Source organism: Silurus meridionalis, chromosome 3, assembly GCF_014805685.1.
Source record: "Silurus meridionalis isolate SWU-2019-XX chromosome 3, ASM1480568v1, whole genome shotgun sequence".
NCBI lineage: Eukaryota > Metazoa > Chordata > Actinopteri > Siluriformes > Siluridae > Silurus > Silurus meridionalis.
The window spans coordinates 17643926-17669747 of record NC_060886.1 but is presented as its reverse complement, the minus strand read 5'-3'; the positions used below and the strand labels follow the sequence as shown (position 1 = coordinate 17669747).

At 42.0% G+C, this 25822-nt stretch overlaps 1 protein-coding gene and 1 pseudogene across 1 annotated transcript; one reads left to right on the top strand and one right to left on the bottom strand.

Annotated features, from left to right (window-relative positions):
- The first annotated feature begins 12354 nt into the window (after positions 1-12354).
- On the top strand, positions 12355-15499 carry LOC124382718 (annotated as a pseudogene).
- A 7484-nt stretch (positions 15500-22983) lies between these two features.
- Positions 22984-25427, bottom strand: rprma (reprimo, TP53 dependent G2 arrest mediator candidate a). Its single transcript, XM_046845421.1, has one exon. It carries the CDS (start codon positions 24962-24964, stop codon positions 24638-24640), a length of 327 nt encoding a protein of 108 aa, XP_046701377.1. The 5' UTR covers positions 24965-25427; the 3' UTR covers positions 22984-24637.
- Between the last annotated feature and the right edge of the window lie 395 nt (positions 25428-25822).

Sequence of the window (25822 nt, the reverse complement as noted above, 5' to 3'; positions counted from 1 at the left end):
TTATTTTTGGAAGCCATGACTAAAGAGTGCTCTCAACTAAAGAGAAGAGAGAAAATTCTGCATCTTTGATGGCACATCAGTGCTGAAAGAGATATAAAACATGTTGCAGCCATCAAATTCAAAATACAATCTTTTTCTTTCGGCTGCTCCCTTTAGGGGTTGCCACAGCAGATCATCCGTCTCCTCAGTTCTCTACATTGACTCTTTTAAACCAACTACCTGCATGTCTTCCTTCACCACATCCATAAACCTTCTCCTTGGTCTTTTTATCCTTCCTGGTGGCTCCATCCTCAGCATTCTCCTACTGATATACCCCATGTCCCTCCTCTGCACATGTCCAAACCATCTCAATCTTGCCTCCCTCACCTTGTCACCAAAACGTCCTACATGCGCTGTCCCTCTAATAAACTAATTTCTAATCTTGTCCATCCTCGTCACTCCCAACAAAAACCTCCACATCTTCAGCTCTGCTACCTCCAGCTCCACCTCCTGTCGTTTACTCAATGCCACTGTTTCTAAACCATACAACATGGCAGGTCTCACCACAGTCCTATAAACTTTCCCTTTCTCTCTTGCAGATACTCTTCTATCACAAATCACTCCTGCCACTCTTCTCCACCCACTCCACCCTGCCTGCACTCTTTTCTTCACTTCTCTAACACACTCTCCATTACTTTGCACTGTTGACCCCAGATACCTGAACTCCTCCACCTTCTCCACCTCTCCTCCCTGCAACCCCACCACTCCACTGTCCTCCCTCTCATTCACACACATGTACTCTGTCTTACTCCTACTGACTTTCATTCCCCTTCTCTCCAGCGTGTACCTTCACCTCTCCAGGCTCTTCTCAACCTGCTCACTACTCTCACCACAAATCATAATATCATCCGCAAACATCATAGTCCATGGAGACTCCTGTCTGACCTCGTCCATCAACCTGTCCATCACCACTGCAAACAGGAAAGGGCTCAGAGCCGATCCTTGGTGCAATCCATTCTCGACCGTAAACCAGTCTGTTGTTTCCTACTGCACACTTCACTGCTGTCACACTGTCCTCATACATGTCCTGCACCACCCTCACATACTTCTCTGACACACCTGACTTCCTCATAGAATACCACAACTTCTGTCGTACACTTTCTCTAGATCCATAAACACACAATGCAACTCCTTCTGACCTTCTCTATACTTCTCCATCAACATTCTCAAAGCAAATGTTGCATCTGTGGTGTTTTCTCTAGGCATAAAACCATACTGTTGCTCACAGAAGGTCACCTCTTCTCTCAGCCTGGCTTTCACTACTCTTTCCCATAACTTCATGGTGTGACTGATCAACTTAATTCCCCTGTAGTTACTTCAGGTCAGCACATCTCCCTTATTCTTAAAAACCGGTACTAGCACACTACTTCTCCATTCCTCAGGCATCCTCTCACCTTCCAAAATTTTGTTGAACAACCTGGATAAAAACTCCACTGCCATCTCTCCTAAACATCTCCATGCTTCTACTGGTATGTCATCTGGTCCAACCGACTTTCCACTCTTCATCCTCTTAATCGCTGCTCTCACTTCCTCTTTACTAATCCTATCCACTTCCTGCTTCACCATCTCCACCTCATCCAACCTTCTCTCTCATTTTCCTTATTCATCAGGTGCCCAAAATACTCCATCTTACCAACACACTCTCCTCACTAGTCAACACATTTCCATCTCCATCTTTACTGCTCTAACAGTAGTTTTCTCTGTGTAAATAAAATGTGAACTCATGAGATTAGCAAAATAGTGCATTCTGGTTTTATTTACATTTGAAAAACAGCATCCCATTTTTATTTTGTAGTTGAAGTTTTATTAAATTATTAAAATATCTTAACCCTATCATTTTACCGTATTTTCCAGACTATAAGCCGCTACTTTTTTCCCACTCTTTGAACCCCGCGGCTTAAATAATGAAGCGGATAATTTAAAAAATAAACCCCATAACATTAGACCAATGAAATTGCCGAACGGAAGAAAAGCTTCACCGATGGTGATTTTTAAACGCATGACGATGCCAAAAGATAAACTCCCGAGATAAATTGTTGTTAAAAGAAAGGGGGAAGACAGTGACTTTCTTGGCAGGCTACTGTTTAGATACAAGGCGTGTAACAGACACTGTCTTTTGTTAAAGCCTGTGTAAAGTTTATTAGTTTCAATGTAGACACCTGCGACTTATAGACAGGTACGGCATATTTATGTTCAAAATAAAAATCTTTGTCAAATTCAGTGGGTGTGCTTAATAGTCCGGAAATTACAGTAGATTTAATAGTTTAAAAATCATTTACCAACAATTTGTTATATGCTGCTATATGCTTTAAACTACTCTAAGGTGTGTGATTCTGATTGTAATTAAAAGTTAAATATTTGCCTATAGAAAATGTAATAATTACAATCCAAGACCAACAATCAATACATCAATACATACATTATGTTATAAAACACAAGATATAAACATGATACTCTAATAGAAACCCTTAGCGAATTAATAAAAGACCATTTAAGACCATATGAGATGTTTTTGTGGTGTTTTGCTAAGTGTTGTGAGAGGGTATAAGTAAATAAATGATATGAAGAGAAAAGGGTGGAAAAGATCATTGTGAATGAAATCATTTCATTGTGGTCACTTATAATTGACAGTAAATGTCAATTTGCACTTAAACATTAATGTTCTTGTTTGTTGCTGCTTGATACTGTAACTGTGTGTACGCCTTATAACCAACCATGTTATTGCCACATATCTTCTTCTGCACCACTTTCTCCTCCTTCTCCTCTTCTCAACTTCACATGTTTGCTTTTTTTTCCACACTCACTTTGTTGTCTCCCCTCTGCTTTCAGCTTGATTTTTTCTCTTTATTGACTTTCTTCTCATTTCATGCTGTGGAAGATTTTTGGCAGAGGCAATCAAGTCTCTTCACTCTGTCGTCCCCTGCCCTGTTCTCCTAGTTGTGAATCTGAGCCAGTGGTTTGTTTGGAGCCCTGCTGAGGAGTAATTCCAAAAGCTTAGAGTTTACACAAGTGAGAAAAAGGAATAAAAAAGAATAAACCCTGTTCAGCCCCAAGGCACTTTTTGTCTAATTACCAAACCCATCTGGGGCAAAACAACTTCAGTTAGTGCATAATTGTGCCTCACAGTTAGGCTTTAGGGAGGAAATTAATTTCATGTTGGGGCTTTTAGGCACACTGGAGCACAGAGCACTTTAGCAACAGGACAAAATATGGCTGTGTTTTTTGGAGAATAACAGCAATTCACAACTTCAGTGCAGCATATCAATTTTTAAAAAACGTATGTCTGATCTGTGTAGACTGGTGTGTGGTGTGTGAGCATGGCCTGGAGGGTGAGCATGAGAGGAATCCTGGCTATGGTTTGGAACCTGCTGTGGGTGTCTAGACTTTGCCAAGGACAATCTCACACTGACCTTGGTAGTCATGGAGCACACACAGTATAGCACATGATCAAAAGTTTTTTTTTTCTTTTATCCACATCCTGCTATTCTGGCACTAGAAGAACCCATTTAGCAGCAAGAAAATTGCAAATGTGCACATGCTAAAAAAAAAAAAACACCCCAAAAACCCTGAAAAGAAATATGTTCAGATTGCATCGCCTAGAAATAGTGACTTTTTCCTGAATATTTACAGGAAAATTGGAGGTCAGTTTGGCTATTGAACATTTATTCAGTGATTTATTAAACTTAATTAAAAACCACCTGTCTTAGTCACCAGGTACCAGGAAGAGCATCAAAGCTTCTCGAAGAGAACACAAATGTGACCTTTTTTTTTTAGCTCTTTAACAACCCACTGTCCATTACTGACACTGAATCACTTTTCTTAAAAAACTATTAGCAATGTCCCCCCCCCTCAAACTAAAATGAGAACTACATTTTTCAAAGCCAAAAATGCTACCAGCATGAAAAAGCAGACATCACTTGCCATTTCTGCAACTTTGGAGCATGGCCCTAAATGTCAGCCATAATTCCTTTTCCTGGAAGCTAAGCTGATCTATGAGATCATCAGCGCATGAAGTCCTGCTCTCCTCATTGAGCTCATTAAAGTCATGCAATCAGAAGAGCTGAGAAGGACTGCGGCACTGCTCCTATAACCACTTTTACCCCAGAGAGCAGTGTGAGGATGTTAGTGGGTAGGAATCAGGGAAGAGAAAACATAATGGTAAAAATGAATTACATCTCAAGTCAGTGTCCATTAGCAAAATCTGAGTTTACACCCATTAATGCTTTGAAGTGTCCCAGCGTAATGCTATGTCTGACTAAACCTGGTCTTATATATGGATGTATAAATGTGTCATACCTTCGATTAGATGTGCTGCTCTTAACTACAGAAAACACAACTGCATAAAACAATATTGTTTTATTTCTAGGTCTTTCATCATCAGGTTTCTAACATTATTTGTTAAATTATTATTAAATATTGTCATTATGGCTCTGCAGGGCTGATACAGTATGTTCATACTCAAATTTGTCATTACAGATTTACAGATTTCAGATGTTGGTATTTTAAAGTTTCTCAACTAAGATTATTAAACTAAAAATGTAATTAAATGATAAAACATCATTGATATTAACAGTAACTCATATACATATTGACTGATGCTTAAATTAGAATTAAGTACACTTGCATTTTCCAATGTTTATTTCGTCTATGACTAAAGTGCATCTGCATAGATTAGCAATAATTTAAAGCATTATAATAAAAACTTCTAACCCAGCCATTATGGATGCACAAGCCAGTGCACTCTTCGTGACGGTCCCAAACCCGGGTAAATGGGGAGGGTTGCGTTAGGAAGGGCATCCAGCGTAAAACATGTGCCAAATCAAATATGCGGATCACAAATGAGAATTTCATACCGGATCGATCGAGGCCCGGGTAAACAACGACTGCCACAGGTATCGTTAGCCGACAGGGTACCGGTGGAAATTGGGCTACTGTTGGCCAAAGGAGGAGAAGGAGAGGAGGAAGAGGTCTAAAGAGACGACAGGGAAAGGAGCAGTGTAGGAGAGTAGAGGTTCGGGTTGGTACTTGCAGGAAATGCAACCTGAAGGAGATTGGAGACTGTAAGGTGTTGGCAGGGGACAGTGTAGCTAGACAACATCAGATGGTGGCCTGTAGGATGGTTTTGGAGGCGAAGAAGAAGAGGAGGAGAGTGAGGACTGAAAGAAGAATAAGGAAACTGAAGGAGGAAGAGTGTAGTGTGAGGTTCAGGGAAGAGGTAAGACAGGGGCTTGGTGGTGGTGAAGAGGTGCTGGATGATTGGGCAACTACTGCAGGAGTGATGAGGGAGGCAGCTAGAAGAGTACTTGGTGTGACATCTGGAAATAGAAAGCAAGACAAGGAGACATGGTGGTGGAATGAGGAAGTGCAGGAGAGCATAAGGAGAAAGAGGTTGGCAAAACAGAAGTGGGATAGACAGAGTGATGAGAAAAGTAGGCAGGAGTACATGGAGATGCGGCAGCAGGTAAAGAGGGATGTGGCGAAAGCCAAGGAAAGGGCATATGAGGAGCTGTATGAGAGGTTGGACACTAAGGAAGGAGAAAAGGATTTATACCGATTGGCCAGGCAGAGGGACCGAGCTGGGAAGGATGTGCTGCAAGTTAGAGCAATAAAGGATGGAGAAGGAAATGTGTTGACTAGTGAGGAGAGTGTGTTGAGAAGGTTTAGGGAGTATTTTGAGCAGCTGATGAATGAGGAAAATCAGAGAGAGAGAAGGTTGGATGATGTGGAGTTGGATGTAGATAGGATTAGTAAAGAGGAAGTGAGGGCAGCGATTAAGAGGATGAAGAGTGGAAAGTCGGTTGGACCAGATGACATACCTGTAGAAGCATGGAGATGTTTAGGAGAGATGGCAGTGGAGTTTTTAACCAGATTGTAAAACAAGATTCTGGAAGGTGGGAGGAGGCCTGAGGAATGGAGAAGGAGTGTGCTGGTACCGATCTTTAAGCATAAGGGAGATGTGCAGACCTGCAGTAACTACAGAGGAATAAAGTTGATCACTCACACCATGAAGTTATGGGAAAGAGTAGTGGAAGCCAGGCTGAGAGAAGAGGTGACCATCTGTGGGCAACAGTATGGTTTCATGCCGAGGAAGAGCACCACAGATGCCTTTTTTGCTTTGAGGATGTTGATGGAGAAGTATAGAGAAGGTCAGAAGGAATTGCATTGTGTATTTGTGGATTTAAGAAAGCGTACGACAGGGTGCCGAGAGAGGAGCTGTGGTACTGTATGAGGAAGTCAGGTGTGTCAGAGAAGTATGTGAGGGTGGTGCAGGACATCTATGAGGACAATGTAAAAGCAGTGAAGTGTGCAGTAGGAATGACAGACTGGTTTAGGTTGAGGGTTGGACTACATCAAGGATCGGCCCTGAGCCCTTTCCTGTTTGCAGTGGTGATAGACAGGTTGACGGACGAGGTCAGACAGGAGTCTCACTGGACTATGATGTTTGCGGATGATATTATGATTTGTGGTGAGAGTAGTGAGCAGGTTGAGATGAGCCTGGAGAGGTGGAGATATGCGCTGGAGAGAAGGGGAATGAAAGTCAGTAGGAGTAAGACAGAGTACATGTGTGTGAATGAGAGGGAGGGCAGTGGAGTGGTGCGGTTGCAGGGAGGAGAGGTGGAGAAGGTGGAGGAGTTCAGGTACCTGTGGTCAACAGTGTAAAGTAATGGAGAGTGTGTTAGAGAAGTAAAGAAAAGAGTGCAGGCAGGGTGGAGTGGGTGGAGAAGAGTGACAGGAGTGATTTGTGATAGTAGGGTATCTGCAAGAATGAAAGGGAAAGTTTATAGGATTGTGGTGAGACCTGCCATGTTGTATGGATTAGAGACAGTGGCATTGAGTAGAAGACAGGAGGTGGAACTGGAGGTAGCAGAGCTGAAGATGTTAAGGTTTTTGTTGGGAGTGATGAGGATGGACAAAATTAGAAATGAGTTTATTAGAGGGACAGTGCATGTAGGATGTTTTGGTGACAAGGAGAGGGAGGTGAGATTGAGATGGTTTGGACATGTGCAGAGGAGGGACATGAATTATATTGGTAGAAGAATGCTGAGGATGGAGCCACCAGGTAGGAAGGAAAGAGGAAGGCCAAGGAGGAGGTTCATGGATGTGGTGAGGGAAGACATGCAGGTAGTTGGTGTGAAAGAGGCAGATGTAGAGGACAGGGTGGTATAGAGACGGATGATCCGCTGTGGCGACCCCTAATGGGAGCAGCCGAAAGAAGAAGAAGAAGAAGAAGATAATAAAAACTTCTAATTTGAATTGAAATGAAAATATTTTTTGCTACTTACTCACTGTAAATAGACAAATGAAGAAATCATTACTCAATGCGTGTTTTCTTACTGATTAATAAGATACGTTGTGGCTAATGCAAGTGTATTAAATTTATTTTGTTTACTATTAGCAAAAAAAGGAAAGCATTACTTTGAAAACAGTTGAGTATAAATATGAAAAAAAAGTTAAAAATAAAAGTTTCCCAAAAAAGTTGGGACACTGTATAAAATGTAAAAATAAAAACAGAACGCAATAAATTGCAAATCTTATAAATCAATATTCTATTCACAATTAAACAAAAAATGCATATGGAATATTTAAACTGAGAATATATACCATTTTAAGTAAAATATAAGATCTCTTTGAAATTCATGGCTGCAACAGGTCTAAAAAAAAAAAGCAGGCCGTGTTTACCACTGGGTATCATCACTACTTCTGTCTGTATACATCTGGGAACTGTGGAGACCAGACTCTTCTACTACAAAGTCATGCTATTGTAATAAATGCAGTATGCAGAAAAGATGTTTTCTGGATGGAAGCAATTTTTGCTCTAAAATGTCTATATACCATTCAGCATTGATGAAGCCTTTCCAAATTTGCAAGCTGCCCATTCCACAGAAACAGGCAAAAGATGCAGCTTTTTGAACTGAGCGCTGATAACAAACCAGATAGTCCCTCTACTCTTTAGTCCAGAGGACATTCTGTTTTTATTTACATTTTACACAGTGTCCCACCTTTTTAGAATTGGGGATGTATTAAACAAACATTAATGTTAATTGTTATAAATGCTTCTGATGGAAAATAGACTCATGTATTTTATATTGCTGACGTATCTTTCAAAAATGTGAGCTGAAAGAGTAAGTAAAAGCACAAGTTATAACTAATTGTATTTTTCTTTAATACAATCTAAACTCACAAACATGTACACACACAAGAAAAAAATTCAATCAGATATGTTGCTCTGTTTAGTTCTGTAACAATGACCATCACATTCAGGTGTAGAGTCAGCTATCTATTTTATAGTTAGACTGATGGTGTGTTGCCTGGAGAAAATAATGATGACATTTAAGCTCGCTGCTTATGCTTAATGAGAAGAAATTAAATGATGAAAGTAGTAAGAATTGGTTTAACACAGTCAGTAAGCAAAATTCTAAATTTAATGGAAATGTCAAATAGTTTCGGTATGCTATCTACAGGTAAATGGCATGACCTCAGGTTCCTTTGCATGGATTCAAGAAAATGTAATCAACAGCCAATTAAGCTGTGGAATATAGTAGTTTCCTACACACTGTCAATAAACATTTCCCCAAAAAACACATTTCCTTTGGGATACAATTAGAAATCCTTTGTGAGATGCCCTTTTATTTCCTGCAACAGATATTGAGCTATTAAAATGAGGTATGCGGTGCGACCCCTGTGCAGATGCCGGCTGGATGATTGCTATGAACAGATGCTGCAGGAAGGCTCTGCTGCCCAGCCTGTGACAACCATGACAGCATACAGGCATCCTCCCAAGCCAACTTAGATGAAAGTCATCGCTTCTATCACTGATGTTTTACTGCCACTACTTCCTTCCTTTTATTGGATTGGATATAAGTGCTGTTTTCTTCTCATTTTTAACATAATCTATAAAATATCAGTTTCATTCATGCCTGTATGCCAGTGTACTACCAAATTATATACAAAGGTTCAGTTCACTTAGTGTCAGATGGTCAGATACAATATATCTCTCTGAGACAGTGTTGTGTGTGTGTGTGTGTATGAGAGAGAGAGAGAGAGAGAGAGAGAGAGAGAGAGAGAGAGAGAGAGAGAGAGAAACAAAGAGATGACATTGAAAAATCTCTGGACCCATCCCTATCCCTGCCAGTGTCTTCTGTGATGCTGTGCTATCTCACCTGACAAACACCTTTAACCAACTCAGTTCTGTCACACAAACAATCCCTCAGCCTTTCTCACTTCAGCTTCCTTTCTTCCCTTTGCCAGATATTTGCCTCTGCTTCGAAATGCTCATCATTACAATCCTAGGGCTCTTTCAGTAGAGAGAAAGAGTAAGGAAAAGAGACAAAGAGACAGACAGAAAGGGAGAAAGAGAGAGAGACATAGCACCCATTACAAAGGCCCAATTGAGCAGATAAAGATCAAAGCCTTCAGACCTCTGCCAGGTGCAGCACACACACAGAGTTCTTTGCATGTTCAACCTGCATGAACAGACTTACCTATAAGCATATTCATGGAACAGCTGAATAAAATGGAATAAATTAGATGAGGGGATACATATTGTTCACATTTTTGTGAATATAAATAAAAGACTGATATTTGTCTTATTTAATTCAATTAAATTCAATTGTTTTTTATCTATATAAAGATTTTAACAATAGACATCATCCCAAAGCAGCTTTACAGATAAATAATAATGTATAAATCAATCTCCATGAGCAAGCCAGTGGCAAAAGTGGCAAGTAAAATCTCGCTGAGATGGTGTAAGGAAGAAACTTTGAGTGGAACCAGACTTAAGAGGTTACTAATCGTCGTCCTGGTGACACTGAATAAGCCATTTATTATAGTTCCATCATTTCATTAATGTTCCTGATGGACACATGATTGCAAAAACTGCAATGGCAACTGTAGTCGTAAACCATTGTACCAGACCATTTACATCAATCCATTTTCATGATTCTTAAGATTAACCCTGCTCAGTAACTTAAGCTCACTAACTTAAGCTTAACAGCAGGAGCGAGTGGAATCCAACTGATAAAAACTCCATCCAGAGGTGGGGTGTTAGGATGAATCAGACAGGCCTGGAAAGAAGAAAGAGACAGGATCACTGGTACCTTATAAATTATTCACTTAATGCATAATCATTCAAGTTCCACAATGCTAACCATAATGTTTGATTACTTATTAGTGATAATGATCTGCCTAACCCAGCCAAATAACCTCGCCTACTTTACTAAAAAGATTATGACACCATATCTGTCCTTAGATCAAATCTGGAGCTCATAGTTATTGACCCAAATTTAGAGATGTGCAGAATGTTTTTTTAAGCCACACAAAAAAAGTATGACAAGTGCATAAGAAAGTAAGGCACCACTTCAGCTGACTGCTTTCTAGGGCTGGAAATACTCGAAAAATTGCACTTCTTTGTAAATGTACACGGGTATTATTTAAATTAAACATTATTATCAAGGGAAAGAACATTTTTATAGCTTACATTTTGGCCTTCAAAATAGACATAAGACATTCTCACATCTCAACATTTAATAAATAAATACAAGGGCTTATTTTTGAACAGATACAATACACTCATTATTCACTGCACAGGAACAGGAACACCTATACACCTGCTCATCAGGATGATTATGATTTTGGAGACTGACATTAGTGTAACCCAATGTAGTCTTCAAGTGTTGTGGCCTATCCACCTCAGGGGTCAAAATGTATATATTATATATAATATATTGTACACACTAAGATGCCTTTTCTGTAACTGTTGCCCACTCAGTGATTTTTTTTTTTCACTTTTCACTAGCCTGTGTAAAATCCTGAGGTTGTTGTTTATGAAAATCCCAGGAGATTAGCAAACCAGCATATTTGGCACCAAACAACCATGTCATTCTGGTGTTTAAAGTGGATATTTAATGGGGGTCTTTACTTGTATCTGCATGATTGTTTGCGTTGTGCTGCCAGTGGTGGGTGGTCAGGGCCAGCAAAGCGTTCTCTTTTGGCCTACACACCATCAGAAGCACTGACCTATATTTACAACCTAAATTGTAATATTTGTTCCATAAAATTGTATTAATTTATTCCCAACAGTCTATTCTTTTCATTTCGTAGCGTTTCTCTTGGCTGCACTGCTTCCAGTACGTGTATGTGGTTCTTTTTCTAACTTCGCTCGGTGTTTCACTATGGGAATCGCTTTGGGCGTGACCAACTACGGAAGCTCTAATGACACCACGTCTGTCTTGACAGACAGGTGGACCTGAGATCAGGCTCCGCCCCACCTTTATCCCTCAGGTCGACCCCTTCTAACATCATTCGCTTTCTTCCCGTGAGGACTACATAGCTCTCTCAGCACTTCCGGTTCTCGGCTGGTTTCGCTTAACTGTTCATCGTGCGGGCGTCATTGGATTCCGCCACGAGCGAGGTCAGTCGTGCGGAATCGTGCTGGCGACATCACGGAATAGCGTCCGCGTCGGCGAGCTATTCCTATTCCAACCTGCTGTGTATTAAGTTACACGGTAGGGACGTAGTAGCGTCAAGCTATTGCAGGCTTAGCGCGTCAAGGTGAAGCTTTCAGAGGGCTAACTACCCTGCGAACATCGGCGGACTAACGTGTTGTGGCGAGTCTAATATTAACCCGTACTCAGCCATGTCTCGATCATCCCCCACCAAAGGGAATGAGTCGAAGATCAGGAGGTTGTATCCGCCCGTGTCCATCATCATGTGGGCGACCATCTCGGGCAGGGACCCTCACCCGATGTGCATCACGTGCATGGGCCCGAAGCACGCTCAAACGTCGCTCGCGGACCCTCAAGCATGCGCTCACTGCGCGTTGCTGCCGGTGAAACATCTGGAGAGACGGCTGAGAGTAGCGGTGGCTAACCAACAGGACCCGTGCCTGTCCGGCGCCGCCGCGAGGTCTGATCGTCGAACATCAGCCGCGAGCTTCCGCGAGCTGGGCGGACCTGATGGAGGCCGAATCGCTGGTCATGCCGCCTCTGTTTGATAACCTCCTCGCGGAGGATGAGGAGCGACCGTGCGACGAGGACGCAGACGCGAACTCAGACCTCCTCGACTTGGATATGGAGGGCGAGGATGAGGGCGACAGTGGTCCCTTCCGGCCCAACAGTCGAGACCCCAGGCGCGGGCGATGCAACCTCACAGGCGAAGGTAACCTGCACGAGGTATGCAAGCGAGCAGCGGCGAAGCTAGGACTAGCTTGGCCCGCGGCCCAGGGCGGAGGGAGCTGTGAGAGACCTTTACGACGGGAAAAGGCTGCCGCCTGCTCAACCCGCCGCTAGACAGCTCCTGCCCGCCGTGCCAGCTTGCATGAAGGAAATGTCTCGCTACTGGTCTAGCCCCTTCAAAAGCAAGCTTCCCGCAAAAGGGTGCTCAAGCTGGAGATTCAAGGGATGGAGGAGCTGGGGTTGGCGGACCCCAGCCGTGGAACCTTCAGTGGCTTATCACCTCCATCCGAATCGACGTTCCATATCTGCCTCCTCTCAAATTGCGCTGCCTGGAAAAATCGAGAGATTGACGGCGTCCATCCATCAGAGGGTGTACAAATACGCAGCGCAGTCAGTGTGCTCGTTAAACGCGGGGACTTTGCTGTCCGCGTACCAGGCGGAGATTTTAGAGGAGATGGGACGACAGCTCGACACGGGAGTACCGAACCCGGTACTTTGGGACGAGATCTGTGTGGTGAACGACCTAATTCTCCGCTCTTCACGAGGCGCAGTTCAGGGCTGCGGCCGCGTGATGGGTTTGGCTGTGTCAGGTGAGAGAGCGTTGTGGCTCAACCTGTCAGGCTTGGGTGACACACAGAAAGCGGACATCATGGATGCTGCCTACGACCCCGCTAAAGGTCTGTTCGGTCCTGCTCTGGAGAAGATGAGAGAAACCAGCACTCTCAGGAAACAGGAGGACGAAGCATTCAACCTCTGTTTGCCTCGTAAGCTGTCTCAGAGCACGCCCTCTCAGCCAGCGCGACGAGGTTTTGCCGCAGCCGCGGCTGCGAGGGGAAGACCGATAAATGCTAGGAGCTCAAGATCGACTCTCGGCGGACAGCAAGCTGGTCAACGTCCGAGATCGGATGGATCGGGACCGTGGGGAAAGCATTCATTTGCGGCGGCGGCTAAAACCGTCCGCCCCACCCGAGGAGCGGAAGAAGAAGCGTCGCGACCTGACACGCGAATGTTCTCCTATCCTCCTTTCTCCGCTGGCGAAGAAAAGGAGAAGGGAACGCAGCCCGGTTCTAAGTTCCGTAAGGGCTTCCTCTCTAGTTTTTCTTTGAGTTCGAGGCTTAAGGGAAAATGTTCAGTGTCACCAAGCACTCCCGACATTTGTTCTCTCGCACGTCAGTTCAGACGATTGCGCAATAAAGATTACATCATCGCATCCAAGCCACGGGCTGAGGGCGATGTGTTCGACAATACAAAACACAATAAATGTGGCACTTTCGCATCCAGGCGATCAGCCGAGGGCGATAGTGTACGAAAATCCAGAGATTCCGGCGTGCACCCCCCAGTTTTACCACTGGAGGGCGCGCTCGCTCTGTCAGCGAAGCCCTGCGCGGCGACGGTTGTGACGTCATCAATGCGCGACCAGAGTTGTGTGCGCGCAGGTTCCCTTTCTGCGCACCTCGTCAATTGGCGCGCATGCGCGGTTCCTTCGTGGGTTTTAAACACGGTTTCACGGGGATACAGGCTTCAATTCGCAATGAAACCACCCAGATTCAACGGTGGCCGAAGGGGAGTCGGCTCGCGTCCTAGCGACCGAGATCGACTCTCTTTTGAGCAAAAGGGCAATCAGAGCTGTTCCGGAGGCGGAAAGCCGTCAGGGTTTTACTCGGTACTTTGTGATCCCGAAGAGAGGCGCATCTCTCCGTCCGATCTTGGATTTGCGTGTGTTAAACAAACACCTGAGAAAATATTCATTCAGAATGTTGACACACAAAGCACTCTGTCGGTCGATCCGTCCAAACGATTGGTTTGTGACGATCGATCTGACAGACGTATTTTCACATAGACGTTTACCCGTCACACAGAAAATATTTGAGGTTTGCGCACAGAAGCACTGCCTACGAGTTTCAAACCATTCCGTTTGGACTGTCTCTCACTCCGAGAACTTTTAGCAAGTGTGTGGAGGCGGCTCTTTTGCCGTTGAGAAACAGCGGGATTCGGATTTTGTCTTATATAGACGATTATCTGATATGCTCCTCGTCAAGAAAGCAAGCGGTCAGAGATGCGGAGAGCGTAGTCACTCATCTCTGCAGCTTGGGTTTCAAAATAAACAGGAAAAGAGCCGCTTGTGTCCCGCGCAGTGCGCGGAATATCTGTGACTCAGTATAAATTCCCTCTCTTATCGAGTCACGCTGACAGAGAGAAGAATCGCATCTCTCATTCAGTGTTGCTACCGTTTTCGGGCTGGGTCTATGGTCCCGTTCCGAGTGTGCCTACAAATGCTGGGTTTAATGGCCTCAGTGATTTCTGTGGTGCGTCTGGGACTTCTCATGATGAGAGATTTTCAGAGATGGGTCGCGCGGTTGCGCTTATGTCCCCGACGTCATCTCAATCGGCCGGTCAAAATAACACATTCGTGCGTCTTAGCGCTCCGCCAATGGGGATGCCCGCGACTCTTGATCGGGGATTCCCTTGGGGGCGGTGTCGTCACGAGTTACTATGACGAAGGACGCGTCTTTGAAGGGCTGGGGTGCGACCCTTATGGGCAGAGCTGTGAACGGCGTGTGGCCACCACAGCTGATCCCGAGACATATAAACTACTTGGAGTTGTTGGCAGTATTTCTGGCACTGAAACACTTTCTGCCTTTCATAAAGGACCGACATGTGTTGGTGAAAACAGACAATTCCACAGTGGTCGCGTACATCAACCGGCAGGGAGGTGTGCGCTCCCTCCAGCTGCATCAGTTGGCGAGGAAACTGATAATGTGGTGCGACACAAGGTTTTTGTCCATCAGGGCGACTCATGTTCCAGGCGTATGGAACAGGGGTGCAGATCTATTGTCCAGAGGAAACCCTCTGTACGGGGAATGGAAACTGCACACTCAGGTGGTGGAGCAGATATGGCAGAGATACGGCTGGGCCGCCGTAGATCTCTACGCCTCGCGAGAAAACGCTCAGTGTCCTCTGTTCTTTTCTCTAAGGGACGAAGATGCACTGTGGGTGTGGATGCGTTAGCCCACCCGTGGCCAAACGTTCTTCTCTACGCGTTCCCTCCACTGAGCTTGATTTCCCCCACCCTGGCCAGGGTCAGAGAACTCAGCTTGTCACTGATTCTGATAGCTCCACGTTGGGCTTCCAGGCACTGGATCGCAGAAATAGTTCAGCTACTGACGGATCAGCCTTGGCCACTCCCTCCACGGAGGGACCTTCTGTCCCAGGCGGGCGGGGAGATTTATCATCCGCACCCGGACAGAATTGCTCTCTGGGCCTGGCCCGTGAGAGGTGGAACTTGAGTGTGGCTGGTTTGCCCCAATCGGTTATACACACTATCCAGAGTGCCAGGGCCTCGTCTACTCGCACGCTTTATGACAATAAATGGCGAGTTTTTGAGGAGTGGTGTGGCCGCGGTCACATTGTCTCTTTCCAGTGTTCTGTGGGAGACATTTTGTGTTTTCTCCAGGATTTGCGGGATAAAGGGAAAGCTTTTTCTACTTTGAAAGTGTATCTGGCGGCTATTTCTGCATGTCACGTCGGGTTTAATAACGAACCTGTGGGTCGGCACCCTTTGATTAGCCGGTTTATGAAAGGTGCACGCCGTATAAGGCCGGTGTCTCGGCGGTTAGTGCCTCAGTGGGACCTGTCCTTGGTTTTGGAAGCCCTTTCTCATCACCCCTTCGAGCCGGTGGATGGCGTAGGGCTGAAATTTCTTTCTCTTAAGACGGTGTTGCTTGTGGCTCTAGTGACTGCTAAGCGTGTGAGCGAGCTGCAAGCCCTGTCTGTCAGTCCGTCCTGTCTACAGTTGTCGAGTCAGCGGCTGTCCCGCTGGATTGTGGAGGCTATATCTATAGCGTATGAATGCTGTGGTTCTCAGGCTCCCACGGGTCTGAGGCCCACTCTACTAGAGGATAGCGACATCATGGGCCCTGCTTAAGGGTGTCTCTGTTCAGGATATTTGTGCGGCAGCTGGCTGGGCCACGCCGCACACCTTTGTGCGGTTTTATAGACTAGATGTGTCTGAGTCATCCTTGGCACATGCAGTGCTGAGTGCCAGGCGTTCTGAGCCTATGTGATTGACCTGTGCAATCCGGGAGCAGTCTATATCTCCCATAGTGAAACACCGGCGGTTAGAAAAGAGCGATGGGTTACTTAACGTAATCCGGGTTCTTTGATAACAGAGTGAGGTGTTTCACCAGCACTTCCCTCCTTGCACGGGGACGGGAAGAAATCTCGCTGCAATGATGTTAGAAGGGGTCGACCTGAGGGATAAAGGTGGGGCGGAGCCTGATCTCAGGTCGACCTGTCTGTCAAGACAGACGTGGTGTCATTAGAGCTTCCGTAGTTGGTCACGCCCAAAGCGATTCCCATAGTGAAACACCTCACTCTGTTATCAAAGAACCCGGGATTACGTTAAGTAACCCATCGATTTTTTGTTCAATCAGATTTCAGCCTCTATGTGCTGCCATGACAATCTAATCTCAATTTATTCCGAAAGGGTTTGTTCTCCACTTCCAAACCAGTGAATATATATATATATATATATATATATATATATATATATATATATATATATATATATATATATATATATATATATATATTATTAGACAAATATTGATTCTGAACTGCTTCAGATGATGTAGGTGGCACAGTTGCATTTGTAGTGTAGAGGTTTGGAGTTTTCTTAAGTGGGTTTCTTGCTTTAATAAAATGGTATATACCCTCTAAATGCAAAAAGCCTCTCTCTCTGTAATGCTGCGTGTTGTTATAATGCGTTTTTGTATTGTATTGATGTATTTTATAATCGTGACGTGATAGTGGTGGTATTAAGTTGGGTCCACTGAAATCCACTGAAGGCCCAGGTACCAAATGCATGGCCTGCCACTATATATATATATATATATATATATATATATATATATATATATATATATATATATATATATATATATCTGCCAAAATGAGCAGGTGCTCCTATTAAAATGCACAGTGAATGTATTTAACTGTTTATGTACATAAGTAGGAAAGTAAAATTTTTACACTTTTGAAATGCATAAAGTGCACTTTCTGTATACCTTTTTCCCACTGTTTTTCTTCCTCAACAAGTAATTTTCTGATGTGATTTAATGATGAGATGTTATCTGCAGCCTTTTTCCTGAAAAGTGCGAAAGAGGAAATATTAATGTTGTCCCCAATTTATTTCCTAAAAGTGCTGTGCCTGATTTCTACAGTGCTGTCTGTTTGCAAAATCTTAGATTTGTGGTTCCAGACTTGGCACAAATGAAGCCAAGTGACTGTATTTTTTTCTGCATATGCACATGTTAATACTGGCTCCACTCCAGTCACCACAGAAGTGCCAGTAACACTTGCAAAAACAGCAAAAGCTCTACATCTGGCCTTATTTTTGCCTTTTTGCCTTCATGAGCAGCTGACAAGCTCTTAACTGTCCCCAAAAGAAAAGAATCTTTTTGATGAAAGCTTGTGCCATCAGTGTCTTTTTTTTATTTTTATTTTTTTATTGTTTCTAACATGTAGAGTATTTAATTGTTGTTTGTGACTTGTGTAGATAATGCATTTAATAATTTATGCGCAAATGTATGCAGTATGTTTATAGTAATGTCATATGAACATGTACAAATGTGGCTGTAAAAGCCACGAGCATGGAAAGAGCAGAGCTGCCGCACAAATTACAACTCAGCACTAGTGTTCATAGAGACTTGTTGATTTGCTCACATGTAGAGTGCCACAATACCAAACTCAAAACTCTTTCAGTGGTGGGTTATTGTAAAAAAAAAAAATTATGGTTAATAAAATATTCTCCAAAAATATAACATATTTCAATATCCACTTTCTTAGGAATACCTGTACACAATTGTCTAATAATGAGTTAGTAGTGCAGTGCATGAAAACAGGCACATGCAAGTCAAGAGCTTTATTCAATTTTCTCATCAGATATCAGAATGAGGAAGAATGCTGTTGAAATGACTTTGCATATGGCATGGTTTGTGTTGATACAAGAAAGGCTGTTGGGAGTATTTCAGAAACACAAGTGAGAAATATTGAAAAAAAACTAAAACATCCGATGAGCAGCAGTTCTGCGTCAGAAAACACCTTGAGGATGAAAGAGGTCAATGAATAATAGGTACATTATTTCAAGCTGACAGGAAGTCTTTAATAAGTCAAATAACAACTCTTTATAACCGTGGTAAACATAAAAGCATCTGACAGGTAAACTTTGGGTTGGATAGGCTAAAACTTAGAAGACCACATCTGGTTTAGCTCCTATCTGCCAAGAACAGAAATCCAAAGCACAAGTAAGCATAGTTGGAATAAACCTGAACAGTGGACATAGAAAAATTGCAGACAACATTGTTCCAGCATTTAACTATCCTGCTTTGGTGAATGTGTGCCCTTTGTAGCCTGGATTTCTTTACTTGGCTGCAGGTTTACAGGTGGACGGTCAGTGTAGTTAAATATTTTAATGCCAAACATTGGTGATTTGCTTATTAAACACGTCTCTTTTTTTCTGCCACATATTTCAGAGTGATGCAATATGCCATGACCCACAGAGGCTCTTAGAGAATGCTCAGTGTACTGTGACAGAAGAAGGCAGTGCACCATTAAACAAAAATTCCCAAAGGTGGAAGAAAGCAGCTTCTCAAAGACACTGTAATCAGCACGGCAAATTATATTAGAGCTTTTGTGTGGAGTTTATATTTAATACATTTCATTTAGAAACAGAAGATTTATTTCAGACTAATGTTGTACAACTTCTGAAAGGTCTTATTAAGAATGAAGTAGGTTTTAAGTAATCTGAAACTTTCGAGTAAAACAGTGCAAACCGAATTCAAATTATTCAAAAAGTTGTAAGGATGCCAGTAACATATGTCTATTAGGACAAAACAGAGACCCCTGCAGAATGCTAGATGGAGCATTTCTTCTAAGGGTCAATGAGGTCGGGATTAATCATCTATCCTGTGAAACCCATACATTCATTAAAGATGTGCATGCTCCATTTACAGCAGTTAGAAGGAGAAGAACAACATTTCTTTTGTGGACATTTTAGGGTTTTCTTTCTCCCCAAATATTGTTTAGCAACATACCAAGGATTTTAAAACTCATGCTGTCATAGGAGATTCAGTATAAATCCATTTACAGTATTTCTGATTGAACCACTGGAGGTCATTAGTGTCTTGGCACTGATGACAATCTGATGGTTCTGCTTTGACATGTCATTAGCTGAAAAGTAATAATAGGTCTTATGAGTTGATCTGGGAGCAATTCAGCAGGTTACATAGGAAGATATGAAGCAGGTCTGACTCAATTTTATCAGACAGCGATGGCCTGATGCATTTTAGTACGAGACAGACCCATTCCACCCTGTCAGCACTGTGACTCTACCACTGAGAAATGTATTATTTCTCATGACACATGAGCTACAGCAAGACAGTCAGAAGTTTGGGACGACTTTTGAATGTTTTGAATTGAACCAAACATCCAAAGCCATTATGAGTAAATGGAATCATAGATCTTATAGAGAGACAAAATAACATTATAAAACCTCTATCATCCAATTGGAGAGTAAGAAAGAGAGACAAAGAGAAAAACAGAGCGAAATAGATAGAAATTGAGAGAAAATGTGTGTGGGTAGCCAGAGAAACTGCCTCAGGCAAACAGACTGTTCAAACGGTTTGTAAAAAATGCATGGCTGATGCTCTTGCACAAAGCAGCCAAGTTTCAGCTTTTCCTGAAACAAAAGACAACAAAACGAGAGCAATCTGTTTCTTTTTGCTTTCACTTGACACACCATGAAGGACTGGCCAGTAAATGGCATGAGGTGAAAAAGTGTTAATAGATAGTGGGTTGAACCTTGTTAACCTCAGATACGCAGACTATGGTACACTAGAGATGTTTTTTTCTGTCACACAGCTTTGAAATGTGTTAATCAGATCTCTGGAGACAAATTAAATGTCTGATCAGCACTCTAAATTGTTTTGTGATCAGGATTTTCCAGAACAAAAATTGTTAAAAAAAATTAAATAAAAAAAGGTAGTATTTTTAGAATGTGATCCTAGTGATATTTAGAATACTTGTTTCCTTTGTTTCCTCTTCACATCAGTCTCTGATGTCTGTTCCTACAAAAAGGCGCCGAGCATTTTTCAGACATACTTATTGGCCATTGGGGCCTGGCTCATTTTTACCAGGATCATATCTGTCTTGTTGCCATGACAATGCTACAGGTCACTTACAAAGAACACACTTTTTTCGGTGTGTTTCATAGCATAGGTTCTCACGGGAATACCTTTAATCTCCAGAGCCATCAACTGTGTCTGTTCCCCAAGTCCCACATGCGACACATTCAGCCGGACTATTATATCTGATCTGGGACATAGCACAGAGGTGCTGCACTACACAGACATGCTGAAATATAGATGAGCTAAAGCATAAACAGGGTAGAAAAAAAGGCCATGCACACACAAGATGTGATTAAATAATGTATGCTTATATTAAACACTCCTGTGTATGAGGTACACTTAGAAAAGTCTTTCATAATTTAAGCATATATTATATAATATATTTTTGGGGTTTTATCAATAATGCATTAACATAGTTTCCACATTTGCAATAGTTAATTAATTAGGACATTAATAGTATTGCAACCATAAACCTACTGGGTTATAATGATATAATGTTTTGCATTGCACTCTGACTGCAGATAGCAATGCATCCAAGACATCAGGGCTCATCAGTTTGTTTATTCTCACTTGTAAACCTGTGTCTTCACAAGCAGAGAAGAATGGATTCATCACACTGGGGGGACCACATTAGTGGTATAAGCAATTCAAGGTTTTAAATCCCCACTCATGATAAAGGAGGAAATGACAAAACACATTATACTGTATCTTAGATAATAAAACTCTGGATTGTGCAGAGTTAGCATGCTCTCTGTTAAACTCCATGTTCTCACAGCTAGACTGAAATTAATTTCCTGATTGATAATGCAGTGTCTGGCATTTTTTTGCACAATTAATCAGAACAATGTCAGCTGGCTGTAACTCTGATACAACTCTTTAAGGTTAATGCATTTGAACTAATCTATTGACAACCGGGAACAATAAAAAATGGGCTTTACGAGATTAAATCTAGTAATTAGTTATGTCCAAGCTGTACTCCTGCCTTGTGTTCGGCACTGTTACGGCCCCAAATTAGATAAGCAGTCACAGACAACGAATAAATGTAATTAGTGAATAACACCACTTTTGTTTGTGCTGGATAACTCGCAAAGTATGATTCCCATTGATCAACTCTTATTACACTTTTTATATTTCTCCCTCGTACGTTTTCTCGATGACGTCACTGCACACATAATCTGTATTTATTGTTTTTCATTTCATGAAATCTTGTTTGTACTCACAAAACCTTATAGACAGTATGGTGAAGAAGCTATCTAGACTGAAATATTACCCCAATAACATTACATAATGCAAGAAAATATTGCATTATTGACATTATTGACATTTATAAGCAAAGCAGACAGATATAAAAGGAAGTGATACTGGTTCTGACATGTGCATTTAAATTTGAGAAAAACAAAATGCTGTTTTTCTAGGCAAAATTCATGTTTTTGAACAAAACTGAGAGCTATGTACATGACTGACTCTGTCATGATGTAATATGGAGCTGTCATTCAAAATTGCACTTATTGACAATCGGGCGTGAGATGGGCCTGATCCCAAAGAGCTTTTCAGCTCGAATCAACACCCATGGGAGGAGTTGCTGTTGATGTCCTGAATACACACACCATATACAGCACCAGCCCTGTATCATTCCCTCATATCACCGAGTGCCAGTCACATTAAGAACATGTTTCATGCTCTATATTAATATACACAAGTTGTTAAGAAGCATTTGAACTGAGTTTGGTACATATAATATCATTTGGTTTAATACAGGTTTAATACATGATCAACTTTGTTTGAAAGGCAAAAAAATTCATCCAGTATTAATTCTATATGTACGTTTTATCCTATTGCTTATTTCTGTGTTAAAGCATACTACTCAGTAACAGTGAATTATTTAGTAAGAACAGAGAAAACGAAAGGTATGTAGTTACATATCTTTCTGACTTGTATTGGGTGTGCAAGCGATTAACTTTCCTCCCTACTTAAATTATCTATAGAAACTTACAACTGACATAAACTTAATCTGCAGTATTGGTCCTCATAAACAAAATTTATTCATTTTCTAATGAAAGAAAATGAATTTGCCGACTGTAGGGTACATTGGCAGTTCTGACCAATAACTCTGACACCAACTGACAGGTTTCTCTCTTGCACGTCTCTTTCAGAGGTACAGTTCAGCAAATGACCCTGCACAACATGCATTAGATCTAAAAATAAAAAATAGGTAATGCATTAATAATGGGCATGAACAGCCTGCTTGCAGGGCATTTTTAAGAGCATTTCATTGTTAACGTGTTCACAAACATTTAGAGATGTACGAGCTTTTCAATCAACGGACTGTGCACGGCCCACCTGACCTGATGTGATGTGCCCATAATTTTAATTTAGGGTGCATTAGAAATATCACATAGCCAGATATCCAACAAAACTGTGTAATGGAAATGAACAAAAGGCTACACAATCACAAACTGAATAATCTACTCGGAAGCAAATGTAATAATAATAATAAAAATAAAACACACAAAATAAAGTGTTTTTAAAATCAGAAGCGTATAATAATCAGAAAATAACTGACTTTCCATTTCCTCATTATAACATGCAATTTATTCATATATACACTAGTCCAAATCTTAAAATAGTGAGTAGTTGCTTTGGTCAAACTTGATGAAAGGGTGAATAACATTTAACTATCTCCTTTTATTTTAAACAGGAATGATGTAATCGTGATCTGTCTAGATCTATATGTGTGCGTTTTTCATTATAATTCACTGTGAAGTTAGCAAACTCACAGCTCTCTCACACTCATATAAATAGGTCTGGCTTACAGCTGGCACCTCTACTTAATCACTGACATACATGTGGTAAACACGTTTGGAAAAGATTTACAACTTGTTTTTTGAATCTATAACCCACTATGATGTCCAGCATGAAGGAACCCCCTGCTATTAGACCACAGTGGGCGATCACTACTGAAAAACTGAACATGTGAATAGGAGTTAGATTACTCCTGAACTCAAACTGATAACTTATTCATAGTAATCCAATCAGGCAAATCTGAACAACAAAAGATTTACTAGTAAGATGTAAGACAACTCTTCAAGCTGCTCAGTTTCATCAGGAACTAACGTACGCTACACGAGCAATCAGTCAAATGATCACCTCAACAATGTTTCATTAATTATTAAACCCAGTGTAATCATATATGCTTGTTGGGACAACGTATGAATTGACTCATCATGTTTTTCACCCTTCTTCAGAGCTGTGAATTGGTTTATTCGACCTGAGATTACTGCAGCCAGGCCGAGCGGATGGTTCCCTTTTTTAAAGAAAATAATTTTTACACATTTTTCAATTACATGCATACTAATTTATATTTAGGGACTACATACAAAGCTAAATTTTAAGACAAAGATTATATTATATGCTGAAAATCCCAGTGACGTAGTAAGTTAAGATACAGGCGCTCAGGTGCTGTAATGACGGGGACAGATTAATCCCCACTGATATCCCATTTAAACTCTAACTTTCCCTGCAGGGGGACATCATGCACATGTATGAGTGTGTATATGTGCATATTATGAAACGCATTATTTAATGCTTTCACAGATTTTGACAGACACACAATCTAAGTTTTTGAATGAATGCAGATTTTATAAATATAGAAAAGAATATATTATATTTTCCTTATTGTGTTAAAGCAAAAAAAACTGTATTTTTTGTTATTCAAGAGCCTATAATATCTATTCTTTCACGCTTCTGTAGGTATTGCAAAAATCCTAAAAACACTTTTCATGTACATTAATAAATTCTTTATTACATTAAACGTCAAACAATATGTGTAGCCTTTCAGTTTTAACAAACGCACATCCGTGCACTTATACAAAAATCGTGATTATTTATAATAAGTTGTGCTCATACAAAAAAAATCACGTCGGAAGTGCGCACGGCTTGTTGCAGACATGTTGCATGTATCCAAACCCGCATTTACACGCCAAAAAAAAAATACTTTCGGTAAAGAACATCTAATATAAGAGTTAAGGTTCGTATGTTCGACCTTCGTTGTGATTTCGGTGGTGTGCACATCAAATCTGTAGGATGCTCTTTAACACACATACACACACTTTGGCTGAAGAGGAACTTCGGATCAGTTCGTACGTACAGTAGACGCTTTGAATGCTTTAGCTGGAAAAAAAAAAAGATCCAGGTGCGTCTAAACGTGTCGAGTTTTCGCCTTGGTGCGCACAGAGCGCGCTAATACACGCTCACTATAACCGCTTCGACTTCTTTGCTCGGTCGCCGATCCGTCACTAAAAAGTTAATCATGCCCTCGGATTTGATGAGGAGGTTGCAGCCGAGAAAGAAGATGCCGAACACCACGGTGAGAGAGAGAACGCACATCACGGCGATCTGCACGGCTCTCATCACGAACAGGCTGCGCTCATCATCCGGGGCAGCCGCCGCCGCGAAGCCGTCGTCCGTCACCACCGACGAGAAGTTACAACACGTCAAGATCTCCTCAGTCCTGTTGGAGAAAATACCGCCGTCCGTTTGGTTAAACGTGGTGCCGTTCATTTTCATTTCCGTTCTTCGGCACCCAAGAGCTCACTTAAACAACAGATAAAAGATTATTCAAAAAATAAAAAAGTCTTATTTTAGTTCATCAAGTATGAACCCAAAACAGACGTGGAAGGAAATGTGCAGGCAGAAGGAGCTCCATGCCGCTTTGCACTCAGCATCCCGTGATTGCGTGTCAAAGGCGGAAGTAATAAAGCAGCGCGCGCCCGGTGCACAGGCAATGGGATGTTGTACCTGCTGGGGAAAACCATTTATGGTGGAAACGAGAGGCGCGCGCACACACGCACACGCGCGCACACACACACACGTGCGCAATCCCGTCGGAGCTGGGACACGCGCCAAATGGCGCCACCTAGAGCGACATCACGACATCCAACTTACAGGTGGGTTCCAGTTTTCCGTCTCATCACACTCAGCAGGATCACATTATAGTGGAGCCATTCAAGTGAAGTCCATAGCAATTACTGAAAATGCACTACAGCGTTACTGTAAAATTGGAATAGTTAAAACCATGCATCCGGAAATGTACGACCATTCATGGACTTACAGCGGGTTTTCTATGCCAACCGGATGAATATCTGACAAGATGCTGCACGGAAAACTTTCATAAAGGTCCCACTGAAAAAGGTCTTGTGGCCTGCTAACACAACTTTCCTACATTTCATCTCCAGGTATTGCAACCTGGAGATGAATTTAACTTCATTAAGAATGATGGCATGAATGTGCACAAATATGAATGTGTATGTGACAAATAGAATATGAATTTGAAATAGTCAATAAAAACTAAAGTGAAAATTGTCAACATAAACGAAATTATACAGAAAAGAAACGTGCAAGGTTATAACTGCATAAGCCATCCAC

Excerpts from the sequence above, each read along its gene's own strand:
- rprma (XM_046845421.1), bottom strand. The coding sequence starts at position 24,964 with ATGAAAATGAACGGCACCACGTTTAACCAAACGGACGGCGGTATTTTC.